The sequence below is a fragment of the Chiloscyllium punctatum genome, chromosome 8 (genome assembly GCF_047496795.1).
Source record: "Chiloscyllium punctatum isolate Juve2018m chromosome 8, sChiPun1.3, whole genome shotgun sequence".
In the NCBI taxonomy this organism is placed as follows: Eukaryota; Metazoa; Chordata; class Chondrichthyes; order Orectolobiformes; family Hemiscylliidae; genus Chiloscyllium; species Chiloscyllium punctatum.
The window spans coordinates 116,047,681-116,070,188 of record NC_092746.1 but is presented as its reverse complement, the minus strand read 5'-3'; the positions used below and the strand labels follow the sequence as shown (position 1 = coordinate 116,070,188).

The following is a 22,508-nucleotide window of genomic DNA, read 5'->3' as shown; positions in this document are numbered from 1 at the left end:
CCTGTATGTACATTGCTGTTCCTTCACTGTCAGAGTCAAAATCCTGGAAATCCCTCCTAAGGGCATTGTGGGTCTACCAACAGCAGTTCAAGAAGGCAGCTCACCACCCCTAGCTTCTCAAGGGCAACTAGGGATGGGCAATAAATGTCAGCTCAGCTCCTACAAGTGAATTTTAAAACGTTTAACTTCTATTAATCTATCTTTCCAGCTCCAAATTCTCTTTCTCATATCTCAAGGGTTCTGCTTTCTCTTCCAGTCTGACTCATTGTGGCGACAATAACCTTCAGCTTCCGCTAACATCTGTCAGGTTACACACCCTGATCACAAACAACATCCAGTCCTTCTGGGGAGAGAAGTCAGTCACTGCTTGGCGAATGTCTCTCGGGTCTGTATTATGGGAATAAATATCTTGTGTCTGTCATTTATTTGAATGTCTTAATGTACCCCCCGATTGTGGAACTTGAGTCCGTTTCCTCCCCTGAAATACATCTCATTGCAGACTGCTCCCCGGCATTCAGTTTGATCATTTGTTTTCAAGTTTCTATTCCCAAACCATCTCTCTACTGGATAATGAATTCTCTTTGGATTACTCCCGCATATTTACTCTGACAAGTGGCTGGTCGTTCTCAACTCCACGACAAGCATGAAGCTTCTTACTTAGTCTACAATTTGCCATTGGCTTGTGTTCACTGTCCTGCCTTTTAGAGTCATAAGGCATGGAGTCATAGAGGTGTACAGCATGGAAACAGATCCTTCGGTCCAACCCGTCCGTGCCGACCAGATATCCCAACCCAATCTTGTCCCATCTGCCAGCACCTGGCCCATATCACTCTAAATGGGCGGTACGGTGGCTCAGTGGTTAGCACTGCTGCCTCACAGCACCAGGGTCCCAGGTTCAATTCCAGCCTCAGGCAACTGTCTGTGTGGAGTTTGCACATTCTCCCCGTGACTTGTTGGGCCGAAGGGCCTGTTTCCACACTGTAGGTAATCTAACCTATTCAAACCCTTCCTATTCATATACCCATCCAGATGCCTCTTAAATGTTGCAATTGTACCAGCCTCCACCACTTCCTCTGGCAGCTCATTCCATACATGTACCACCCTCTGAGTGAAAAAGTTGCCCCATAGGTCTCTTTTCTTTCTTTCCCCTCTCACCCTAAACCTAGGCCCTCTAGTTCTGGAAAAAGTGAGGACTGCAGATGCTGGAGATCAGAGCTGAAAATGTGTTGCCGGAAAAGCGCAGCAGGTCAGGCAGCATCCAAGGAACAGGAGAATCGACGTTTCGGGCATGAGCCCTTCTTCAGGAATGAGGAAAGTGTGTCCAGCAGGCTAAGATAAAAGGTAGGGAGGAGGGACTTGGGGGAGGGGCATTGGAAATGCGATAGGTGGAAGGAGGCCAAGGTGAGGGTGATAGGCTGCAGTGGGGTGGGGGCGGAGAGGTCAGGAAGAAGATTGCAGGTTAGGAAGGTGGTGCTGAGTTCGAGGGATTTGTGAGACAAGGTGGGGGGAGGGGAAATGAGGAAACTGGAGAAATCTGAGTTCATCCCTTGTGGTTGGAGGGTTCCTAGGTGGAAGATGAGGCGCTCTTCCTCCGACCGTCGTGTTGCCATGGTCTGGCGATGGAGGAGTCCACGGACCTGCATGTCCTTGGTGGAGTGGGAGGGGGAGTTGAAGTGTTGAGCTACGGGGTGGTTGGGTTGGTTGGTCCGGGTGTCCCAGAGGTGTTCTCTGAAACGTTCCGCAAGTAGGCGGCCTGTCTCCCCAATATAGAGGAGGCCATATTGGGTGCAGTGGGCTCATGCCCGAAACGTCGATTCTCCTGCTCCTTGGATGCTGCCTGACCTGCTGCGCTTTTCCAGCGACACATTTTCACCTCTAGTTCTGGACTCCCCCACCCCAGGGAAAAGACTTTGTCTATTGATCCTATCCATGTCCCTCATAATTTTATAAACCTCTATAAGGTCACTCCTCAGCCTCCGACGCTCCAGGGAAAACAGCCCCAGCCTGTTCAGCCTCTCCCTATAACTCAAATCCTCCAACCCTGGCAACATCCTTGTAAATCTTTTCTGAACCCTTTCAAGTTTCACAACATCTTTCTGATAGGAAGGAGACCAGAATTGCACGCAATATTCCAACAGTGGCCTAACCAACGTCCTGTAAAGCCGCAATATGACCTCCCAGCTCCTGTACTCAATACTCTGACCAATAAAGGAAAGCATACCAAACACCTTCTTCACTATCCTATCTACCTGTGACTCCACTTTCAAGGAGCTATGAACCTGCACTCCAAGGTCTCTTTGCTCAGCAACACTCCCTCGGACCTGACCATTAAGTGTATAAGTCCTCCTGTTCTGAATTTCCAATTCCCCTCCTGCCATGTCCAAGTCACACTCTACGAACCAACACCCTTCACTTTGCAACAAATGTCCAACGCAGAAACAGGCCATCCAGATGACTTTGCCTAACTCTGTCAACATATCTTCTGCTGTTTTGCCCTCATATATTTATCCAGCTTTCTCTCAAATGTCTCCTCCTGTAGTCGGAGCTCATGCATCCAAACTGCCCGTCCACCCAGATTTCACTTGCCAAGGTTCAGCTGGATTTAGATTAAAGTGGTGCTGGAAAAGCACAGCAGTTCAGGCAGCATCCGGGGAGCAATAAAATCGACGTTTCGGGCAAAAGCCCTTCACCACACTGTATTCCTGATGAAGGGCTTTTGCCCGAAATGTTGATTTTCCTGCTCCTCGGATGCTGCCTGAACTGCTGTGCTTTTCCAGCACCACTCTAATCTAGACTCTGATCTCCATCATCTGCAGTCATTGTTTTTACCTAAACTGGATTTAGCAAACCTCCAGAAAAATTCAGGGGCCACAGTGTTTATTTCAATCTCCCACGAATGTAATTGATTTTTTGCCATGATCTGAAAACTCCTCATAGCCCCCAGCTTTCCCTCTTCTGCTTCATCCCAAAAATATACAAAAACTAAAGGTTGGCATCAGTAGTTACTGATTTCCAACTTACCTCACCTTTCCTGTGACTCTTTTCAAACATACCAATGGATACGTTGTGAGCTGGGCCCCTTCTCTCAGGATCTCAGTGAGAAAAGAAAGTGTTCTGATTGTTCCATCACACACACACAAGGGCCACATGCACCCGGGTACACACACAGTCACACAGATATACCCCACACAGACACAAACATGGACTGACCACATACACACAGTCAAGCAGCACGCATGCACACACACACACACACAGATAGACCACACACACACACACACACAGATAGACCACACATACACACACACAAACACACACACACACACACACAGATAGACCACACACACACACACACACACACACACACACACAGATAGACCACACACACACACACAAACACACAGATAGACCACACACACACACAGATAGACCACACACACACACACAGATAGACCACACACACACACACACACACAGATAGACCACACATACACACACACACACACAAACACACACACACACACACAGATAGACCACACACACACACACACACACAAACACACAGATAGACCACACACACACACACAAACACACAGATAGACCACACACACACACACACACACAGATAGACCACACACACACACACAGATAGACCACACACACACACACACACACAGATAGACCACACACACACACACACACACACACAGATAGACCACACACACACACACACAAACACACAGATAGACCACACACACACACACACACAGATAGACCACACACACACACACACAGATAGACCACACACACACACACACAGATAGACCACACACACACACACACACACACACACACAGATAGACCACACACACACACACACACACACACAGATAGACCACACACACACACACACACAGATAAACCACACACACACACACAAACACACAGATAGACCACACATACACACACAAACACACAGATAGACCACACACACATGCACACACACATACAAACACACAGATAGACCACACACACACACACACACACATACAAACACACAGATAGACCACACACACATGCACACACACACACACACACACAGATAGACCACACACACACACACACACACACACACACAGATAGACACACACACACAGATAGACCACACACACAGATAGACCACACACACGCGCACACACACAGATAGACCACACACACACACAGAGATAGACTACACACACACGCACACACACACACACACGCACACACACACACACACAGATAGGCCACACACACACACACGCACACACACACAGATAGACCACACACAAACACACACACACACACACACATAGACCACACACGCACACACACGCACGCACACACATGTACATGCACATATAAGTCTATGGACTAAATTTGCATTTGCAGAATTGTATTTGCAGATTTCTATTTTGTTCAAAAAGCACACAATCTGTAAGCAGTCAATCCATGTGACATTTTATAAATTCCCACTTTGGAAATAGAACCAGTTTGACTCAAGATTAGGATACAGACAGATTCTAACTTCACAGCTTTAACACATTGTCTGAGCATTTTTTATAAAACCTTAAGTTATCTCGGGAATGTGAATTGAAACCTGCAACCCACTCTAAAAGATGAAAGACTTAATAGCAATCTAGGTTTGGTCAGTTGTATGACACAATGATCTTGTGCTATAAATTCTGTGTGCTGTGATCCTGCCTCACTAGCCACCTGATGAAGGAGCGCTCCGAAAGCTTGTACTTCCAAATAAACCTGTTAGACTATAACCTGTTGTTGTGTGGTTTTCAACTTCGTCCTGGTCAAGTGAAACACTTTAGCAGTGATTAAGCAGAATGACCTGTCTCTCTGTTGTATATTAATCATAACTCAAGAAACCTAGGACGAAGTGAGGGCTGCTGTGAGGTGAAAGTGAGGTGTTTCCTGATGAAGGGCTTATGCCTGAAACGTTGATTCTTCTGCTCCCCAGATGCTGCCTGACCTGCTGTGCTTTTCCAGCACCACACTCTCATAACTCAAGAGACCCGTTGCCACACAATATGAGCCGCTTAGAGACACCAACAGAGAAATCAAATCAAGGCCGCATCTTCCTATCTTGATGGTTCGACAGATCTCAGAACAGAGGGAGTGCAAAGATTGCTGATAATTCATCTAAAAAGCACTTTAATTGTTAATTTGTCTCACTGTTCTCTTCTCTGTGTAAATATCTGCCTCACTGGCCTAGACACACTGAACTTTAAAACTAATTAGTCTTGGCTGCTTCGGAGAGAAGGTGTTTCATTAATTTGACTCCTTTGTTTTTTCTCTGTCTCACACATTCTGGCAGTGGTTGAATTCTCCCTCTCACTTTCTGCTTTTCACACACAATCCAAACAAAATTAGTGCAGGCTGATACAAGGGAAGCCTGAGTTTCAATACTAACCAATATATGATGCTCCATCATTGGGAACATACTTCCTGCAATCCAGCCGGTTCAGTGCGGTTACAGTTCCACAGTGTTCTATGAGTTCCCCATCGTTCTTCTACACTTCAGTGTGATTACAATTCTAACTGATTCAATGCCAGTCCTAACATCCCAAGAATCAATTTGGTTGGTCTTCACTGCACTCCCTCTATAGCAAGAACATCCTTCCTCAGAAAGGGGTGGCACGATGGCTCAGTGGTTAGTACTGCAGCCTCACAGCACCAAGATTCCTCGGTTCAATCCCAGTCTCGGGCAACTGTCTGTGTGGAGTTTGCACATTCTCCCCATGTCTGCGTGAGTTTCCTCCGGGTGCTCTGGTTTCCTTCCACAGTCCAAAGATGCGCAGGTTAGGTGAATGGGCCATGCTAAATTGCCCATAGTGCTAGCTGCATTAGGCAGAGGGAAATGGATCTGGGTGGGTTACCCTTCAGAGGGTCGGTGTGGACTTGTTGGGCTGAAGGGCTGGAGAGAATCTACTTTAAATTAGGAGACCAAAACTGCACATAGTATTTCAGGTGTGGCCTCACAAATGTCTTCTATAATTGCACCAAGACTTCCTTGTTTCTGTACTCTAATACTCTCGCTATGAAGGCCAACATAGCTCGCCTTCTTAACCTCCCGCTGCAGCTACATTTTCAACTGAGGAATTCTTTTATTTAAATCATTATTTTATTTCAATTGAAACAATGTGCAAGGTTCAGCATGTCCATTAGGACCCTTACCAATGTTTACAGATGCACCACGGACAGCATTTTGGCTGGATGTATCACGGCTTAGTACGGCAACTCTCAGCCCAGAACCGTAAGAAACTACAGAGATTCGTGAACACAGCCCAATCCATCACCTCCCACCTACTGACTCCATCTACACTTCCCTCTGCCTCAGAAGGGCATCCAACACCATCAAAGACCCCTTCCACCCCAGAGAGAATCTCTTCCAACCTCTTCCATCAGGCAGAAGATACAAAAGCTTAAACACACGGACTAAGGGGTTCAACAGCAGCTTCTTCCCCGCTGTTATCTGATTTCTGAATGGACCTCTCAAATTTCAAACCTAACATTGATCTTGCTTTTTGTACACTTTCTTTGCAACCGTAACTTTGTAGTCCTCACTCTGTTTGACTTTGTGCGGCATCATCTGCCTGTACTTCATGGAAAACAAAACTTCCCACTGCACTGAGGTACATGTGACAATAATAAACCAAATCAAATCAAATCAAGCTTACAGGGTGAGAGAATGACACTAAATAATGATGTTCACTGAACAGCCTGTGTAAACACAAAGGGCCGAATGGCCATCCTCTGTAGTGTAACAATTCTGTGATTCCATTGCAAGGGAAATGGAAAATAAAAGTGGAGATGTATTCCTCCAGTTGTACAATGCATTGATGCAAGCACATTGGGAGTACAATTGCCTTACTTATGGACATAACAGCATTAGATGCAGTTCACTTAACTGATAACTGGGCTGAGCAGAGAGGTGTTAACTGAATTGAATTGAATTGAATTGAATTGAATTTACTGTCACGTGTACCGAGGCACAGTGAAAAGCTTTGTCTTGTGAGCAATACAGGCAGATCACAGAGTTAAGTAGCATAGGTAAGTCAATAATACGTACACAGCAGCAAAAACAAAAACACAGGTACAGGCGAATGTTAAGAATTTGTGAGTCCATTCAGTATTCTAACAACAGTAGGGTAGAAACTATTTCGAAACCGGCTGGTGCGTGTGTTCAGGCTTCTGTACCTTCTCCCTGATGGTAGAGGGTGTAGAAAAACATTGCCAGGGTGGGATGGATCTTTGAGAATGCTGGCGGCCTTTCCTTGACAGCGGGCCTGGTAGATGGATTCTATAGATGGGAGGTTGGCCTTTGTGATTGTCCGGGCCGAGTTCACCACTCTCTGTAACTGTCTCCGATCTTGAATGGTACAGTTGCCATACCAGGTAGTGATATATCCAGACAGAATGCTCTCGATGGTGCCTCTATAAAGGTTGGCCAGGGTATAAGATAAGGGTATACCTTATTAGGAAAGATTGGATAGTTTGGATCTGTATCTGTGAGAGTTTAGAAGAATGAGAGGTGATCACATTGAAGAATCTCATTGAAGCTCCCTTGTGGAACAGAAAAAAACCCAGGAAGCACCAATTAAAAATCCATTTTTGGTGGAAATGAGGAGAATTCTTTTTTTCGCTCAGATGGTTATGAGTCTTTGAAATTCTCTTCGCCCTAGAGCAGCGGTGGGGGTGGGGGGGTGGGGGTGGGATGGGTGGGGGTTGGGGGTATTAAAGATTCTTAAGGCAATGATATACAGCTTCTTGACGAACAAGAAAGTGAAAGTCCATCAGGAGTGTGGGGGTGGGGCCACAATCGCACCACTATCTTGTTGAATGGCACAGCAGACTCTTAGGGATTCCTGCACCTAATTCATAGGAACTTATGTTCAAAGTAGATGCACGCTAAGCTACTAGCAAACTTGATATGTCCCTTTAGTTGGACTAAATCGGAATGAAGGGCTATTTAAGGGAGGCTTCACAAGAAGCCACTTTTCTTCCTCTTTTAACTGGCTGCAGTGTCACTCATTTATTGCAAGCCCTGGTTGTCTGTGGAAAGTCCTTCAGCAAAATTCTAGGCCCATATCTAATACAACATCTTTTCCTGGAGAAAAGAAATGATCCAAAGGAAAGTTCAAGGCGAGCAATTTCTATCTGAGACTCACCCCTTCCTGGCTCTATCCATACCTTAATATCTTGGCTAGGAAACCTCTCTGTGGTTTCACATTTCTGTGCTACATCTCTCCATCATAAACAGCCACTGAGTGTAATGGAGAGTGTGGTGCAGGGAAAGCACAGCAGGTCAGGCAGCATCTGAGGAGCAGGAGAATTGATGTTTCAGGCAAGAGCCCTACATCAGGGTGGGCCTACTGATGTAAGGCTCTTGCCCAAAATGTCGATTTTCCTGCTCCTCAGATGCTGCCTGACCTGTTGTGCTTTTCCAGCGCCACACTCTTGACTCTGATCTCCAGCATCTGCAGTCCTCACTTTCTCCTGCTATTTGTAATGGACACTGGCTGAGACAAGCCTGTCTGTAGCTATTCAGTTGGGTGTCTCTCTGTTCCCCAGAAAAACTCCTTCACATCAACGAGCCCCATTTGTTTACCTCCCAGGCTTTATATCCTTTATTCCTTTCCTTTTAGAAGATCCCATAATGTTTCACAGAGAATGGATTATAGTGACGACTATAATCAGATAAAGGCAGCCAGTGTACAAAGTGTCCCAAACATCAACAAGAAAAATGATCATAAAGTCATGGGTGCATGTAGGACACAGAGGGAGATGCATTGGTCCATCAAATCTATGTTGGCTGTCCATGAGGTATTACAGTCAGTCCAATTCTGCCCCTCTAACCCAGTTGGCCTGCAACTTTATTTCTGTCAAGTGCCCACTTCAAAGTCATTGATCAGATGTGGAAGCAGAAGTAGGCCATTCTGCCCATCGAGTTTGCTCCACCTTTCAATGGGATCATGGTTGATCTGATCATCCTCAACTCCACTTTCCTGCCTTTTCCACATAACCCTGGATTCCCCTCCTGATGAAAAATCTACCTACCTCAGTCTTGAATATTCTTAATGTCTACACCTCAACAGTCCTCTGTGGTAAAGAATTCCACAGATTCTCTAACCCCTAAAGAGAAATAGTTCCTCCTCATCTCTGCTTTAAATGTGCGACCTCTTACTCGGTGGTTATACACTCCTGCCATAGACTCTCCCATGAAAGGAAACAACCTTTCTGCATCTACCCTGTTAATCCCTTTCAGACTCTTGTGTGTTTCAATAAGGTCACCTCTCATTCTTACGTATTCCAATTAGTAGAGTAACAACCTACTCAACCTCTCCTCATAAAGCAGTCTGTCCGTACACAGGATCAGCCCAGTGAACCTTCTGGGAGAAAGTGAGCACTGCAGATGCTGGAGATCAGAGTCGAAGAGTGTGGCGCTGGAAAAGCACAGCCAGTCAGACAGCATCCGAGGAGCAGGAGAGTCGACGTTTTGAGCGTAGACTATATCTTTTCTTAGATAAGGCATCCACAGTATTCCAACTTTGTTCTGACCTGTGCCTTGTATAGTTTAGCAAGACTTCCATTCCCTTTCAAGTAAAGACTTTTCACTTGCCTTCCCTTCTGCCTGCAGAACTTTGGATGCTGGCGTTTTGTGATCTATGGACAAGGGCTCCCAAATGCCTCTGTGCCTCAGCGAACTGCAGTCTTTCACCTCAAGATCAGATGATCGATTCTGAGTGACAGTTGGTTTCAATTTGCCTGAAGGAGGCAGTGGTGAGTGATAATGTCACTGGATTTGCAACCCACAGCCGAAGCTAAAGCTCGAGAGAGTCTAGACTAGAGTGGTGCTGGAAAAGCACAGCAGGTCAGGCAGCATCCGAGGAGCAGGAACATTGACGTTTCTGGCAAAAGCTCTTCATCAGGATGTTCTAGAGACATGGGTTCAAACCTCACTCGTGACAGACTGTGAAATTTGAATTCAATAAAAATTTGGAATAAATGGTAGCTGTGATTCCCATCAGGTTAGTCATTACCCTTCAAGGAGGGAACTCTGGCCTAAGTGTGACTCCAGACCCACAGCAGTGTGTGGTTGACTCTCAACTCCCTCTGGCTAATAAATGTTGACCTAGCCAGTGCAGTCCCCAAATGTGAAAGCATTTTTGAAAAAAATAGTTGGGCTGGCCTCTTTAAATTTATGACATACATTCAAAATATTTTATAAGAATAAGGATAGAAAATATAATTTCAAAACATGACCTGAATGAAGCATTTCTGTATGCCCCGTCTACATAGAACATAGAAGAATACAGCGCAGTACAGGCCCTTTGGCCCTCGATGTTGCGCCGATCCAAGCCCACCTGACCTACACTAGCCCACTATCCTCCATATGCCTATCCAATGCCCGTTTAAATGCCCATAAAGAGGGAGAATCCACCACTGCTACTGGCAGGGCATTCCATGAACTCACAACTCGCTGAGTAAAGAATCTACCCCTAAAGTCTGTCCTATACCTACCACCCCTTAATTTAAAGCTATGCCCCCTTGTAATAGCTGACTCCATATGTGGAAAAAGGTTCTCACTGTCAACCCTATCTAAACCCCTAATCATCTTGCACACCTCTATCAAGTCACCCCTAAACCTTCTTTTCTCCAATGAAAACAACCCCAAGTGCCTCAGCCTTTCCTCATACGATCTTCCTACCATACCAGGCAACATCCTGGTAAACCTCTTCTGCACCCGTTCCAGTGCCTCCACGTCCTTCCTATAATATGGTGACCAAAACTGCACACAATACTCCAGATGCGGCCGCACCAGAGTCTTATACAACTGCAACATGACCTCAGGACTCCGGAACTCTACCAATAAAAGCCAGTACGCCATATGCCTTCTTCACCGCACTATTTACCTGGGTGGCAACTTTCTAGTTTTCCCTCAGCTTCTGAACCTCACTTCAACTGAAGGTGACTTGACATGAGACACCAGGGGTGTCAATCTAGTACAGAAGAAATGATAGAGAGTTGTGAACACAGCCCAGTCCATCACACAACCTTCCATCTCTTGACTCAGTGCCTTGGGAACACAGACAACACCATCCCACCCTGGTTAGAATCTCTTCCAACCTCTTCTATTAGACAGAAAACGCAAAAGCTTAAACATACACCAACAGATTCAAGGACAGCTTCTTCCCCGCTGTTATCAGACTTCTGAGACCTCTCAAATTTTAAATTTAAATTTATTTGTTGATCTTGCACTTTGTGCACCTTCTCTGCAGCTGTAACATTGCATCCCTCACTCTGCTCTATTACTGTAAAGCACTTTCTGCCTGTACTGGATGTAAAACAAAGCTTTTCACTGTAGCTAGGTACATGTGACAATAATAAATCAAATTACATTTTCAAAAAATCAGTAAGTATTACAACTTCTACCATGAAATAAAATGTTGTTTTTGTAGAGATCTGATTCAGTATGTATCCTATCCTCTTCTGCCATTTCCATAGATTTCCTACAGGGCTGAAGCAGACCATTCAGCCCATCAAGTCCAGATCAACCCTCCTTACAGCATCCCATCTACACCCAGCCCCACACCCTATCCTTGCATTCCCCATAACTAATCCATGTAGCCTGTACATGCATGAACACAATGGGGACCACAATTTAGCATGGCCAACCCACCTAATCTGCATATCATGAGATTACAGGAAGAAACCAGAGTACCCCTCACAGGGTGATGGAGGAAACCCACACAGACATGGGGAGAACATGCAAACCCCACACAGGCTGTCACCTGAGAGTGGAAACGAACCCAGGTCCCTGGCACTGTGAGGCAGGAGTGCTAACCACTGAGCCACCGTGAAGAGGTCACAAGCTTCACTCCTACATTGGGGGGGGGGGGGGTCAATATTCCTGAGCAGCTTATAAACCCAAGAAAAAGGAAATAAAGAAGCAGCATCAAATACTGAGTCATGATGTCCAAATGCAAGAAAACCAAAGGCTGGTTATATTGAGCTTACAGACTGTTCGGTCCAACTGCTTTTTGTGAGCTGTTTATATTCTACCAGCTCTTCCTTCTTCCCAACTTGTTAACAAATCCTTGTATTCCTTGCTCCCACGTGTGCCTGTCTAACTTCCCCCACATGCTATTCTGTTTGACTGATTTCACAAGTTCCCCACACGAGCCACTGTCTGAGTGAAGGGCTTTCCCCTGGATTTATTATGAGACTTCCATGTGTTTATTGCTCCTGGTTGTTGGATTGGCCCAGAAGGAGAAAAGAAAGCTTCTCTGCTTTTTACAGCATCATTCACAAGATATGGGCATCGCTGGCTGGGCCAGCATTAATTATCTATCCTTAATTACCAAGCGAGCAATTGAAACACAACCCCGTTGCTATGGAACTGCAGTCACCAAGACCAGAAGACAGACTTCCTTCCCTAAAGGGCATTAGGGAACCAGCTGGGTTTTTTATGACAATTGGCTATGGTTACATGGCTTGTTAATTCCAGATTTTTAAAGTTAAATTTCACCATAGTGAGATTTGAACCCATGCTCCCACAGCATTAGCCTGTGTTCTGGATTATTAGCCGAGTGGCATTAACATGACAACACCATTTCCCTGTTTGGTGCTATGTTGTCAGTGCTTCAATGTCACTGAGTCCAAATCCTGGAACTCCTCCCCCCACAGTAATATAGGTGCACCTTCTTTATTCACTTGTCTCATTGGCTGGGCCAGTATTTATTGCCCATCCTGAGTTGCCTTTGAGAAGATGGTGGTAAACAGAGAAGCGAGAGTAGGCCATTCAGCCCTTTGAGCCTGTTCCACCATTCAACAAGATCATGGCTCATCTGGAGCCCAGCTCTATGTACCTGCCTTTGGCCCATATCCCTTAATACTTTTGCTGAACAAAAAATTACCTCTCTTAGATTTAAAATGAACAACTGATCTGTGGAAGACAGCTCCAAACATCTACCACCCTTTGTGTGTACAAGTGTTTCCTAACGTCCTTGACCATTTATACAACTTATTCATGAATTTATTCCATAATCCAAGATGGTGCTGGAAAATGGTGACATTCTCCAAGTTTCACTCTACCTTGGTACAAATAAACAAATCTAACATCTCTCCTGAATGGTCTGACCTTAGTTTTCAGGTTATGCCCCCTAGTTCTCGAATCCCCAACCAGTGGAAACAGTTCATCTTCCTTGTCTTTTCCAGATAGAATCTTTAAGACTTATAAAGCCACCAGGTTAAGCCCCCCTCTCATTTATCACTCCACTCTGCAGGCACCCTGCCTCTATTTCTGATGAAGGGCTTTTGCCTGAAACACCAATTGTCCTGCTCCTCGGATGCTGCCTGACCTGCTGTGCTTTTCCAGCACCACTCTAATCTGGACTCTGGTTTCCAGCATCTGCAGTCCTTGTTTTTACCTAAGCCACCACCAGTCAGTACAGTGCTTTAGGACTATGGCAACTTCATCTTTTATATTCAATACATCCAGTTAACCACGGAGCGTCATGAGATTTATACATTGATGTTGGTTGAGCTACCACCTTGAACCACTGCAGTCAATGAGAGCCGAGGAAGACCCACAATGCCGTGAAAATCCCAGGTAAGACCTACACCCCAAGGATTACAGCAGTTTAAGAAGGCAGCTCACTACCAACTTCTCAAGAGCAATGAGGGGACGGGCAACAAATGATTCCTGTGAGGTTTACATCCTAAGAAAAAAATAAACAAAACCCAATGATAATTTGACCGATTAGGTCAGATGACCTCTCAACCTCTTCTTTTCTGAACAAAAAAAAATCTGTTTTGTGAAGTGATTGAAAGTGTTGTTGTTGTAATGTAAAGGTTATGGGGATAAGTGGGCAGCTGTCACTGAGCACTCACAGAGGAGTCAAAGGTCAATCATCTCCTTCTGTGCTGGCGATCTCTGCAATTCTGTGGTTCCACTCGGCAACTGAGTCCAGGGTCACTGAGGAGGGACTGGGTCAATGAAGGGTTATACTCTACACTGACAGTCCTGTGGAGAATGACAGATTTACGGTGGGGGGGGTGGGGGGGAGTAGGCTACGTGCTGTTAGATCAGAAGATTTCCAGCCAGAAGTAGATCCTGGATAATTCACTGCCTGATTCACCATGTGAGCATCGGTTCTCAGGTTTAAACGGGTGTTGAGATGTCACTCAGGGGAGAGGACCTCTGTCATTCAGAGTGTTTGCGATGGATGGAAAAGTTTGTCAACTCCGTGTCTATTTTCTGCATCATTTCTCGTCCAGCGAGTGGTGAGGCTAAAGCTGCTATCTGCGCAGAAACGATTCAGCAAGCACAGACGTGTGCCAACGATGTGATTAGTCTCCAAAATTTAAGGATTGTTGTCCAAAAATGCTTCTCCAAAGCTGCTGCCCAATGCCAACATTACCAGATTGAACAGTTCATTATCGCCATATGTCGATGGTCGGTACAGAGTAAACTCGACAATGAATTTGATTGGATTTCTCTAATTTAATTTGTCTTATTTGTTGTCACCCATGCCTTGTTACAAACAAAAGCAGTGAAAAGCACTGTATAGTGTCGCCACATTCCAGCATCAATTTAAAGAGTAAATTCAAATACAGAATGTAAAGGCAGAGAAATAAAGTAAGGAATAAAATGTATTCAACTTTACAGCCCTTCTTATTAAGTGCCATGAAAGGTTAAACCACTACCAGCTCCCAAAAAGCAGGTAAAGCCAAAAGTACTCAATAGACTAGGATTATTTTAAGAAAAAGTGAGGACTCCAAATACTGGAGATCCAAGCTGAAAATGTGTTGCTTGAAAAGCGCAGCAGGTCAGGCAGCATCCAAGAAGCAGGAGAATCGACGTTTCGGGCATGATCCCTTCTTCAGGAATCCCCCTTACCCTCTGAGGCTCATGCCCGAAACGTCGATTCTCCTGCTTCTTGGATGCTGCCTGACCTGCTGCGCTTTTCAAGCAACACATTTTCAGACTACGGTTATTCCTAATCTTCTGAGAGTTCTCAGTATCTTCTGTTTTTTATTTCAAATTCCCAGCATCCGCAATGTCTGGCCTTTGTTCAAATCTTCCAGTGTCCTTTTAATGACGAGCTAAGTGTTATTTATTGGGAAACTACCTCCTTGCTAATGATAATTAACAATGACAACATTAACTGTGCCTGCATTACAACAGCAAATCCAGTTCAAATGTACTCCATTGGCTGTGAAATGCTGTGGGTTTTAAAGTTGTGAAACCTCTTTACGTGTGGAGTTTCATTCCTTCACAATTCCATTGTTCACAGATTGACAGAATTGTGACGACCCTAACCCTATCATGTCTTTACTGCAAGACCATAATTCATAGGAGCAGAATTAAGCCATTTGGCCCATTGAGTCTGTTCCCCTATTCAATCATGATTAGACTCCCTACAGATTGGAAACAGGCCCTTCAGCCCAATGAGTCCACACCGACCCTCCAAAGAGTAACCCACCCTGACCCAGTTCCCTCTGACTAATGCACCTAACACTATGGGCAATTTAGCATGGCCAATTCACCTGACCTGCACATCTTTGGACTGTGGGAGGAAACCGGACAGACACGGGGAGAATGTGCAAACTCCACACAGAGAGTTGCTCAAGGCTGGAATTGAACCTGAGTCCCTGGCGTTGTGAGGCAGCAGTGCTAACCACTGAGCCACTGTGCCACATGACTGATATATTTCTCAACCTCATTCTCCTGCCTTCTCCCCATAATCCTTGATCCCTTCTCTAATCAAGAATCTATCTATCTCGGTCTTAAATGCATTCAATAACTTGGCCTCCACAGTCCTCTGCGGCAATGAGTTCCACAGATTCCCCACCTTCTGGCTGAAGGAATTCCTCCTCATCTCAGTTCTACAGTGTCTTCCTTTTGCGCTGAGGCTGTGCCCAGGTCCTAGTGTCTCCTACTAGTGGAAACATCTTCTCAATGTCCACATCCATTCAGGTTTCTGTAAGTTTCAAGCAGACCCCACATCCACCAAGCCCCCCCACTCCCCGCCCCATCTTTCTAAACTCCATCGAGTACAGACCCCGAGTTCTCAACCGATCCTCATATGAAAAGCCCTTCATTCCTGGGATTATTCTTATCAACCTCCTTTGGACCCCCTCCAACGCCAACACAATCTTCCTTCCTTCTGCATGCTGTTCTCTTACCCTGACGTACTTCTGTAAGGTGTGATTTGTCTGGTTAGCACACAATCCAATACTTTTCACTGTATCTCAGTACATGTGACAATAATAAATCAAATCAAACCACATCAAATTCAGAGCCCAAAACTGCTCACATTTTTTTTGAGCAGATTTGAGGTTCAGCTTGTAGGTTTGCTTGCTGACCAGGCGGTTTTGTTTTCAGACATTTCGTCACCATGTTAGGTAACATCATCAGTGAGCCTCTGGTCTGTATGTGTCTTAGTCTGGGTGATATAATTTCTGGTGGGCAATATCAGTTCCGGTTCTTTTTCTCAAAGGTTGGTAAGTGGGATCCAAATCGATGCGTTGATTGATAAAGGTCCAATCTGAATGCCACGTGGACCCCATTTAGCAACCTCTTGACAAAAAGAACCAGAAATGATATCACCCACCTTAACAGACCAAGACACATAAATAGAAAGCAGGCAGAACACCAGCGCTTCACCAGAGGCTCACTGATGATGTTACCTAGTATGGTGACGAAACGTCTAAAATCAAACCTACCAGCTCAGCGAGCAAACGTACAACCTGAACTGCTCACAATAGTCCAAATACAGTCTGACCAGAACCTTACACAGCCTCAGCCGTACTCTTGTATTCTAGCCCTCTACCTGAATGATAACATTGCATTTGCCTTGCTAACAGCCAACTGAACTTGCATGCTAACCTTAAGAGAATCCTGAACTAGGACTCCCATGTCCTTTTGTGCTTCAGATCTACAAAGCCTTCCCCCATTTAGAAAATAGTCTATCCCTCTAACCTTCCTACCAAAGTGCATAACCGCAAACGCTCCCAAATGGTATTCCATCTGCCTACTTCTTTGCCCCCTCTCCAAGCCTGTCCAAGTTCTCCTGCAGCCTCCCCGTCTCCTCAATATTATCTGCCCCTCCACCTGTCTTTGTGTTCTCTGCAAACTTAGCAACAATGCCCTCAGTTCAGATCACTTTGTCCAGGTCATTAATGTATAATGTGAATAGTTGCGGTCCCAGCACTGACCCCTGTGGAACTGCACTAGTCACCAGCTGCCATCCTGAGAAAGACTCCTTTATTCCCACTCTTTGTCTTCTGCCAGTCAGCCGATCCTCTATCCATGCCAATACCTTACCCTGAACACCATGGGCGCTTGCCTTATTTCGCTGACTCCTCTACAGTACCTTTTCAAAGACCTTCTGGAAATCCAAATAACCCATGGATAATATAGTGACAAATCTTCTTCCTTTCCCCATATCCCTGCACATGACTTCTATCCAAATGGCTATCCACTCCCCTCTTGGATGCCTCAGTTGAACCTGCCTCCAGGCAGTGCATTCCAGACCTGAACGACTTGCAGAGTGGAAAAGGTTTCCTCACGTCACCCTCACTCCATTTGCACATCAGTTTAAATCTACATCCGCTTGTTCTTTTCACAAGCGGAAACAGCTTTTCCCTGTCCACACCGTCCAGCCAACTGCTGTTCGACTTTTTAAAAATTTAATGTTACAACTTAATGTTTTCATTTATAGTTTCTGTCTTTTATTTATTTAATGTCTCTCCTCGTCCAACCTTGCTTTGCCTCTCTTTATTTCTCGTTCTGTACCTGGTCTCACGTAGAATTGACCTGCTCATTCTCAGCCCTTGCCTCTTCTCTCCACAATCCTTCAATCAGATTGTTTGAAGAGGTGAACACTTACTTGTCTCATGTATTCAGATCTCAGATACCCTGATTCCCCTCTGTTCAGCAATTCCCCAAACAAATATTTGAAAAATTGCCAAGTTAATGAGATGAGAACTTTGGAAACAAGTGCAGGTATAGTCCATTTGGCCCTTGTTCTTGCTCCTTTAAATCATTTTTTTATTCACTTGTGGGATATGGGTGTCGCTGGTTGAGCCAGAATTTATTTCCGATCCCTAGTTGCCCTTGAGAAGGTGGTGGTGAGCTGCCTCCTTGAACTGCTGCAGTCCACCTGCTGTAGGTAGACCCACAATGCCATTAGGGAGGGAAGTGGTCGTGGGTTTGGAAAACACTGTCTAAGGATCTTGAGTGAATTTCTGCAGCGCTTCTTGGAAATGGGACACACCACTGCTACTGGTGGGAGTGAATGCTTATCAAAGCAACCCGCTTGATTGGCACCACATCCACAAATAGACATGGCCACTTCCATTTAGAAGGACAAGGGCAGCAGATACATGGGAACACCACCACCTGCATGTTCCCCTCCAAGACATTCACCATCCTGAGTTGGAAATATATCATCGTTCCTTCACTGTCACAGGTCAAAATCCTTGGATTCCCTCCCTAATGGCATTATGGGTCAACCCACAGGAGGTGGACTGCAGCAGTTCAAGAAGGCATCTCACCCCCCCAACCTTCCTAAGTGCACCAGAGTTCAGGCAATAAATGCTGGCCCAGCCAATGACAAGTGAAGTTTAAGAATCTAGGAATCAATTGATTTCCATCTTGAAAGTTTTGTTACTGAGACTTTGCCGGTCCCTGTGTGAAGAGATTTCTCTTTGTCTCTGTTCTCAATGGCCTACCTCAAGAGAGTTAGCATGGAAGTGCTGAATACTTACAGTATGGAAGGAGGACATTCAGCCCATCCTGTCCGCACTGGCTGGCTAAGCAACCGACTGCCTTTGCTCTCTGTTGTATCTCAGTACCTTTTCACCTGGATGCTTAAATCAAGCTGGAGGACGGACAAGTTTAACTAAAGGTACATACAACTAGACCTGTGCCAAACTACATTAAAAGAATGTTTTATATATTTAAATTGTCCACTGTTTTGGACTCTGAGTCATTTGGTAAAGAATATATTCAATCTATCCAGTTTACCATGTAAAAGCACATGAGTTATATCTTGAAATTGGTGTAGAGCAGTATGTTGAACTCCTAGGTCTCACGATCAATATTCAACCAGTTAGACTTGTCAGGAGCCTTGGTGAGACTGCACCTGTAATGCACAGTTCGGGTCCCCCCTATTTTCGAGACACAGTTTTAGTGGCATTGGATAGAGTGCAACAAACTGATAAATGGGAGATTGTAGCAATGGGAAAAGAGAAAGATCAACTCTGGACTGAGAGAATGTGACAGGGTTTGTAAGGGTAGATGTGAAGAGGAGAGGTTTTCATTTGGACAGAGACCCAGACTAGTAGTCATCAATTCAGTCCCCTTTTCATCAAATAAGGAATCCTGCAGGCAATTCTTAACTCAGAGGGTGATTGGTGCGGGGTATTGGCTACCACAGCAAGTCACTTAAACAGGTGCCACTGATGTGCTAAGCCACATAAGGAATGAGGAAGAAAGATTATTTTAAAATAAACCTGTATGGTTGTGTTAAGATACACCTCAGGAGCAGCTGGGATTTAAACTCAGGTCTTCTGGCTCAGAGGCAGGGACATTACCACTGTGCCTCAAGAGCTCAAACATTGATAGGGCTAGATGGATGAACAGAGTCATAGAGCCGTACAGCACAGAACCGGACCCTTTGGCCTCCCATGATTATGTGATCAACAAGCATCATGTACTTGAATTTCTCTAAAGCCTACACTGTCCTGCCATTGTAAGTGTCATAGAGTCATAGAATCATAGAGATGTACAGCATGGAAACAGACCCTTCGGTCTAACCCTGTCCATGCCGACCAGATATCCCAACCCAATCTAGTCCCACCTGCCAGCACCCGGCCCATATCCCTCCAAACCCTTCCCATTCATATACCCATCCAAATGCCTCTTAAATGTTGCGATTGTACCAGCCTCCACCACTTCCTCTGGCAGCTCACTCCATACACGTACCACCCTCTGTGTGAAAACGTTACCCCTTAGGTCTCTTTTATATCTTTCCCCTCTCACCCTAACCCTTTAGTTCTGGCCTCCCTGATCCCAGGGAAAAGACTCTGCCTATTTATCCTATCCATGCCCCTCATGATTTTATAAACTTCTATAAGGTCACCCCTCAGCCCCCGACGCTCCAGGGAAAACAGCCCCAGCCTGTTCAGCCTCTCCCTGTAGCTCAAATCCTCCAACCCTGGCAACATCCTTGTAAATCTTTTCTGAACCCTTTCAAGTTTCACAACATCTTTCCGATAGGAAGGAGACCAGAATTGCACACAATATTCCAACGTGTTGCTTGTTAAATGCTGTGAGTGTACTCCACCATGCTCCTGGGCAGTATGTCCCATATTTCTACCACTCCCTGGGTGAAAACAGTTTCTTTCTCAGATCTCCTTGAAATTATTTGCTCCTTACCTTAAACATATGCTCTCTGGACTTAGTCATACCTGCCCTGGGGAAAGAGGGGGCTCACGTAGAACATCAACACCAATGGAGACCACTGGAGTTTGCATGGGTGGCTTTGCGATTTTATGTTAAACGCAGATGAAAACTTATCCCTGAGGGTGCAAGCTGGAGCCCCAGTAGAGTACCAAGCGTAAAACCCAGAAACTTCACTTCAGAACTTACCACGAGGTTTCCAATGACCATCACCAGCATGAAGACCAGGATACACAGGGGCTGCCCAGCCACCTCCATACAATCCCACATGGTCTCGATCCACTCACCACACAGGACACGGAACACGATGAGGAACGAGTGGAAGAAGTCAGACATGTGCCAACGTGGAAGCTTACACTTGGTGGAGATTTTACAGACACATTCGGTGTACTTTTTGCCAAAGAGCTGCATTCCAACCACGGCAAAGATGAAGACAATGATGGCCAGGACAAGGGTCAAGTTGCCCAATGCACCCATCGAATTACCGATGATCTTAATTAGCGTGTTGAGGGTAGGCCATGATTTTGCCAGCTTGAAGACTCGGAGCTGTGAAGTAAATTGGAACAAAATAAATATCTTGCATCAGACAGGGTAGAACCAAGAATAGAATCCCTACAGGCCATTCAGCCCAACAAATCAGCACCAACCCTCCGAAGAGTAACCCACCCAGAGCCATTCCCTTACTTTTATCCTGACTAGTGCATCTAATCTACACATCGTTGAACACTATGAGACAATTTAGCATGGCCAATTCACCCTAACCTGCACATCTTTGGACTGTGGGAGGAAACCCACACAGACACTGGGAGAATGTGTTAACTCCACACAGACAGTTGCCCGAGGCTAGAATCAAACCCAGGTTCCTGACGCTGTGAGGCAGCAGTGCTAACCGCGGAACCACCGTGCCACCCTAATTATTACAATGATTATAATAGTAATTATCACAATGAATAGGGGAAGTAGAAGAATGGTTAATTAATGTTTTCCAATGAACTGAAGCTCACAACATGTCAACAAGTCAACTGATAGCCTGAAGTCTATTGTCTTCTAATCGGATTGTATGTTACACTGCAAATATGTACATGAGCTTGTATTCATTGGACTGGGTGGTTCAAAAGTGAAAAGAAGAACATCAGGAAAAGGGCTGGAGTGGCCATTTGGCCCTTTAGGCCTGCTCCTGGCCGACCTCTTATGTTCACTCTATTGACACTAGTTTCCAATAGAAATGTAGAATTGCACAGTCCAGGTGGAGTCCATTCTACCCATCGTATCTGTACTGGCTCCTGAAAGAGCTAAGCTCTCCAGCTCTATCTCCACAGCCCTCTAACTCCATCACTCACAAATATATCTTCAGCTGTCTTTTGGAAACTCCTATGGAATCCGCCTCCACCAATCTCCCAGGCAACACATCCCAAATCTGAAAAAAGGCTTTTCCTCATCTCACTCCTTGCTCCCTTGCTCACAATCTTGAAATTGTGACTCTGAGTTACTGGCATACCAACTAGTGGGAAGAGAATATCCTTCTTTACTCATCAAAAATGTTCATCGTTTTGAGCACCTTAACAAGGTCACTTCTTAACCTTCTCTACTCTAAGGAGTTTAAGGCCAATTTCTCGAATCTTTCCTTATGTCTGGAATCCCTCATACCTGGTGTTATTCCAGAAAATCTCCTTTGCACTCCGTCCAGGACTTTAACGTCCTTCCTTAAACAAGGTGCCCAGAACTAAACACAATATTCCAAATGTGCTCTGATCAATGAATTGTAGAGGTGTAGCGTCAGTTCCTTGATTTTATACTGTGTGCCTCTATTTATAAACCCAAAGAGCTTATAAGCCTTCTTAACAACTGTTCTGAACTTGCCTAGACATCTTCAGAAATTCATGTACATGAATCTCAGGGTCCCTCTGCTCCTGTACCCCACTCACAGATGTACCATTGAGCCTGTGTTCTCTCTCCATGTTCCATTGACCAAAGTGCATTA

At 45.2% G+C, this 22,508-nt stretch overlaps 1 protein-coding gene across 3 annotated transcripts in view; it reads right to left on the bottom strand.

The window, feature by feature from the left end:
* The window catches only part of scn5lab (sodium channel, voltage gated, type V-like, alpha b), a 501,419-nt gene that overhangs the window by 202,851 nt on the left and 276,060 nt on the right, over positions 1 to 22,508 (bottom strand). For all 3 annotated transcript variants that reach the window (XM_072576302.1, XM_072576305.1, XM_072576304.1), the window contains exon 17: positions 20,717 to 21,073. In XM_072576302.1, the coding sequence (XP_072432403.1) occupies positions 20,717 to 21,073 (357 nt within the window). The remainder of the gene's footprint in view (positions 1 to 20,716; positions 21,074 to 22,508) is intronic.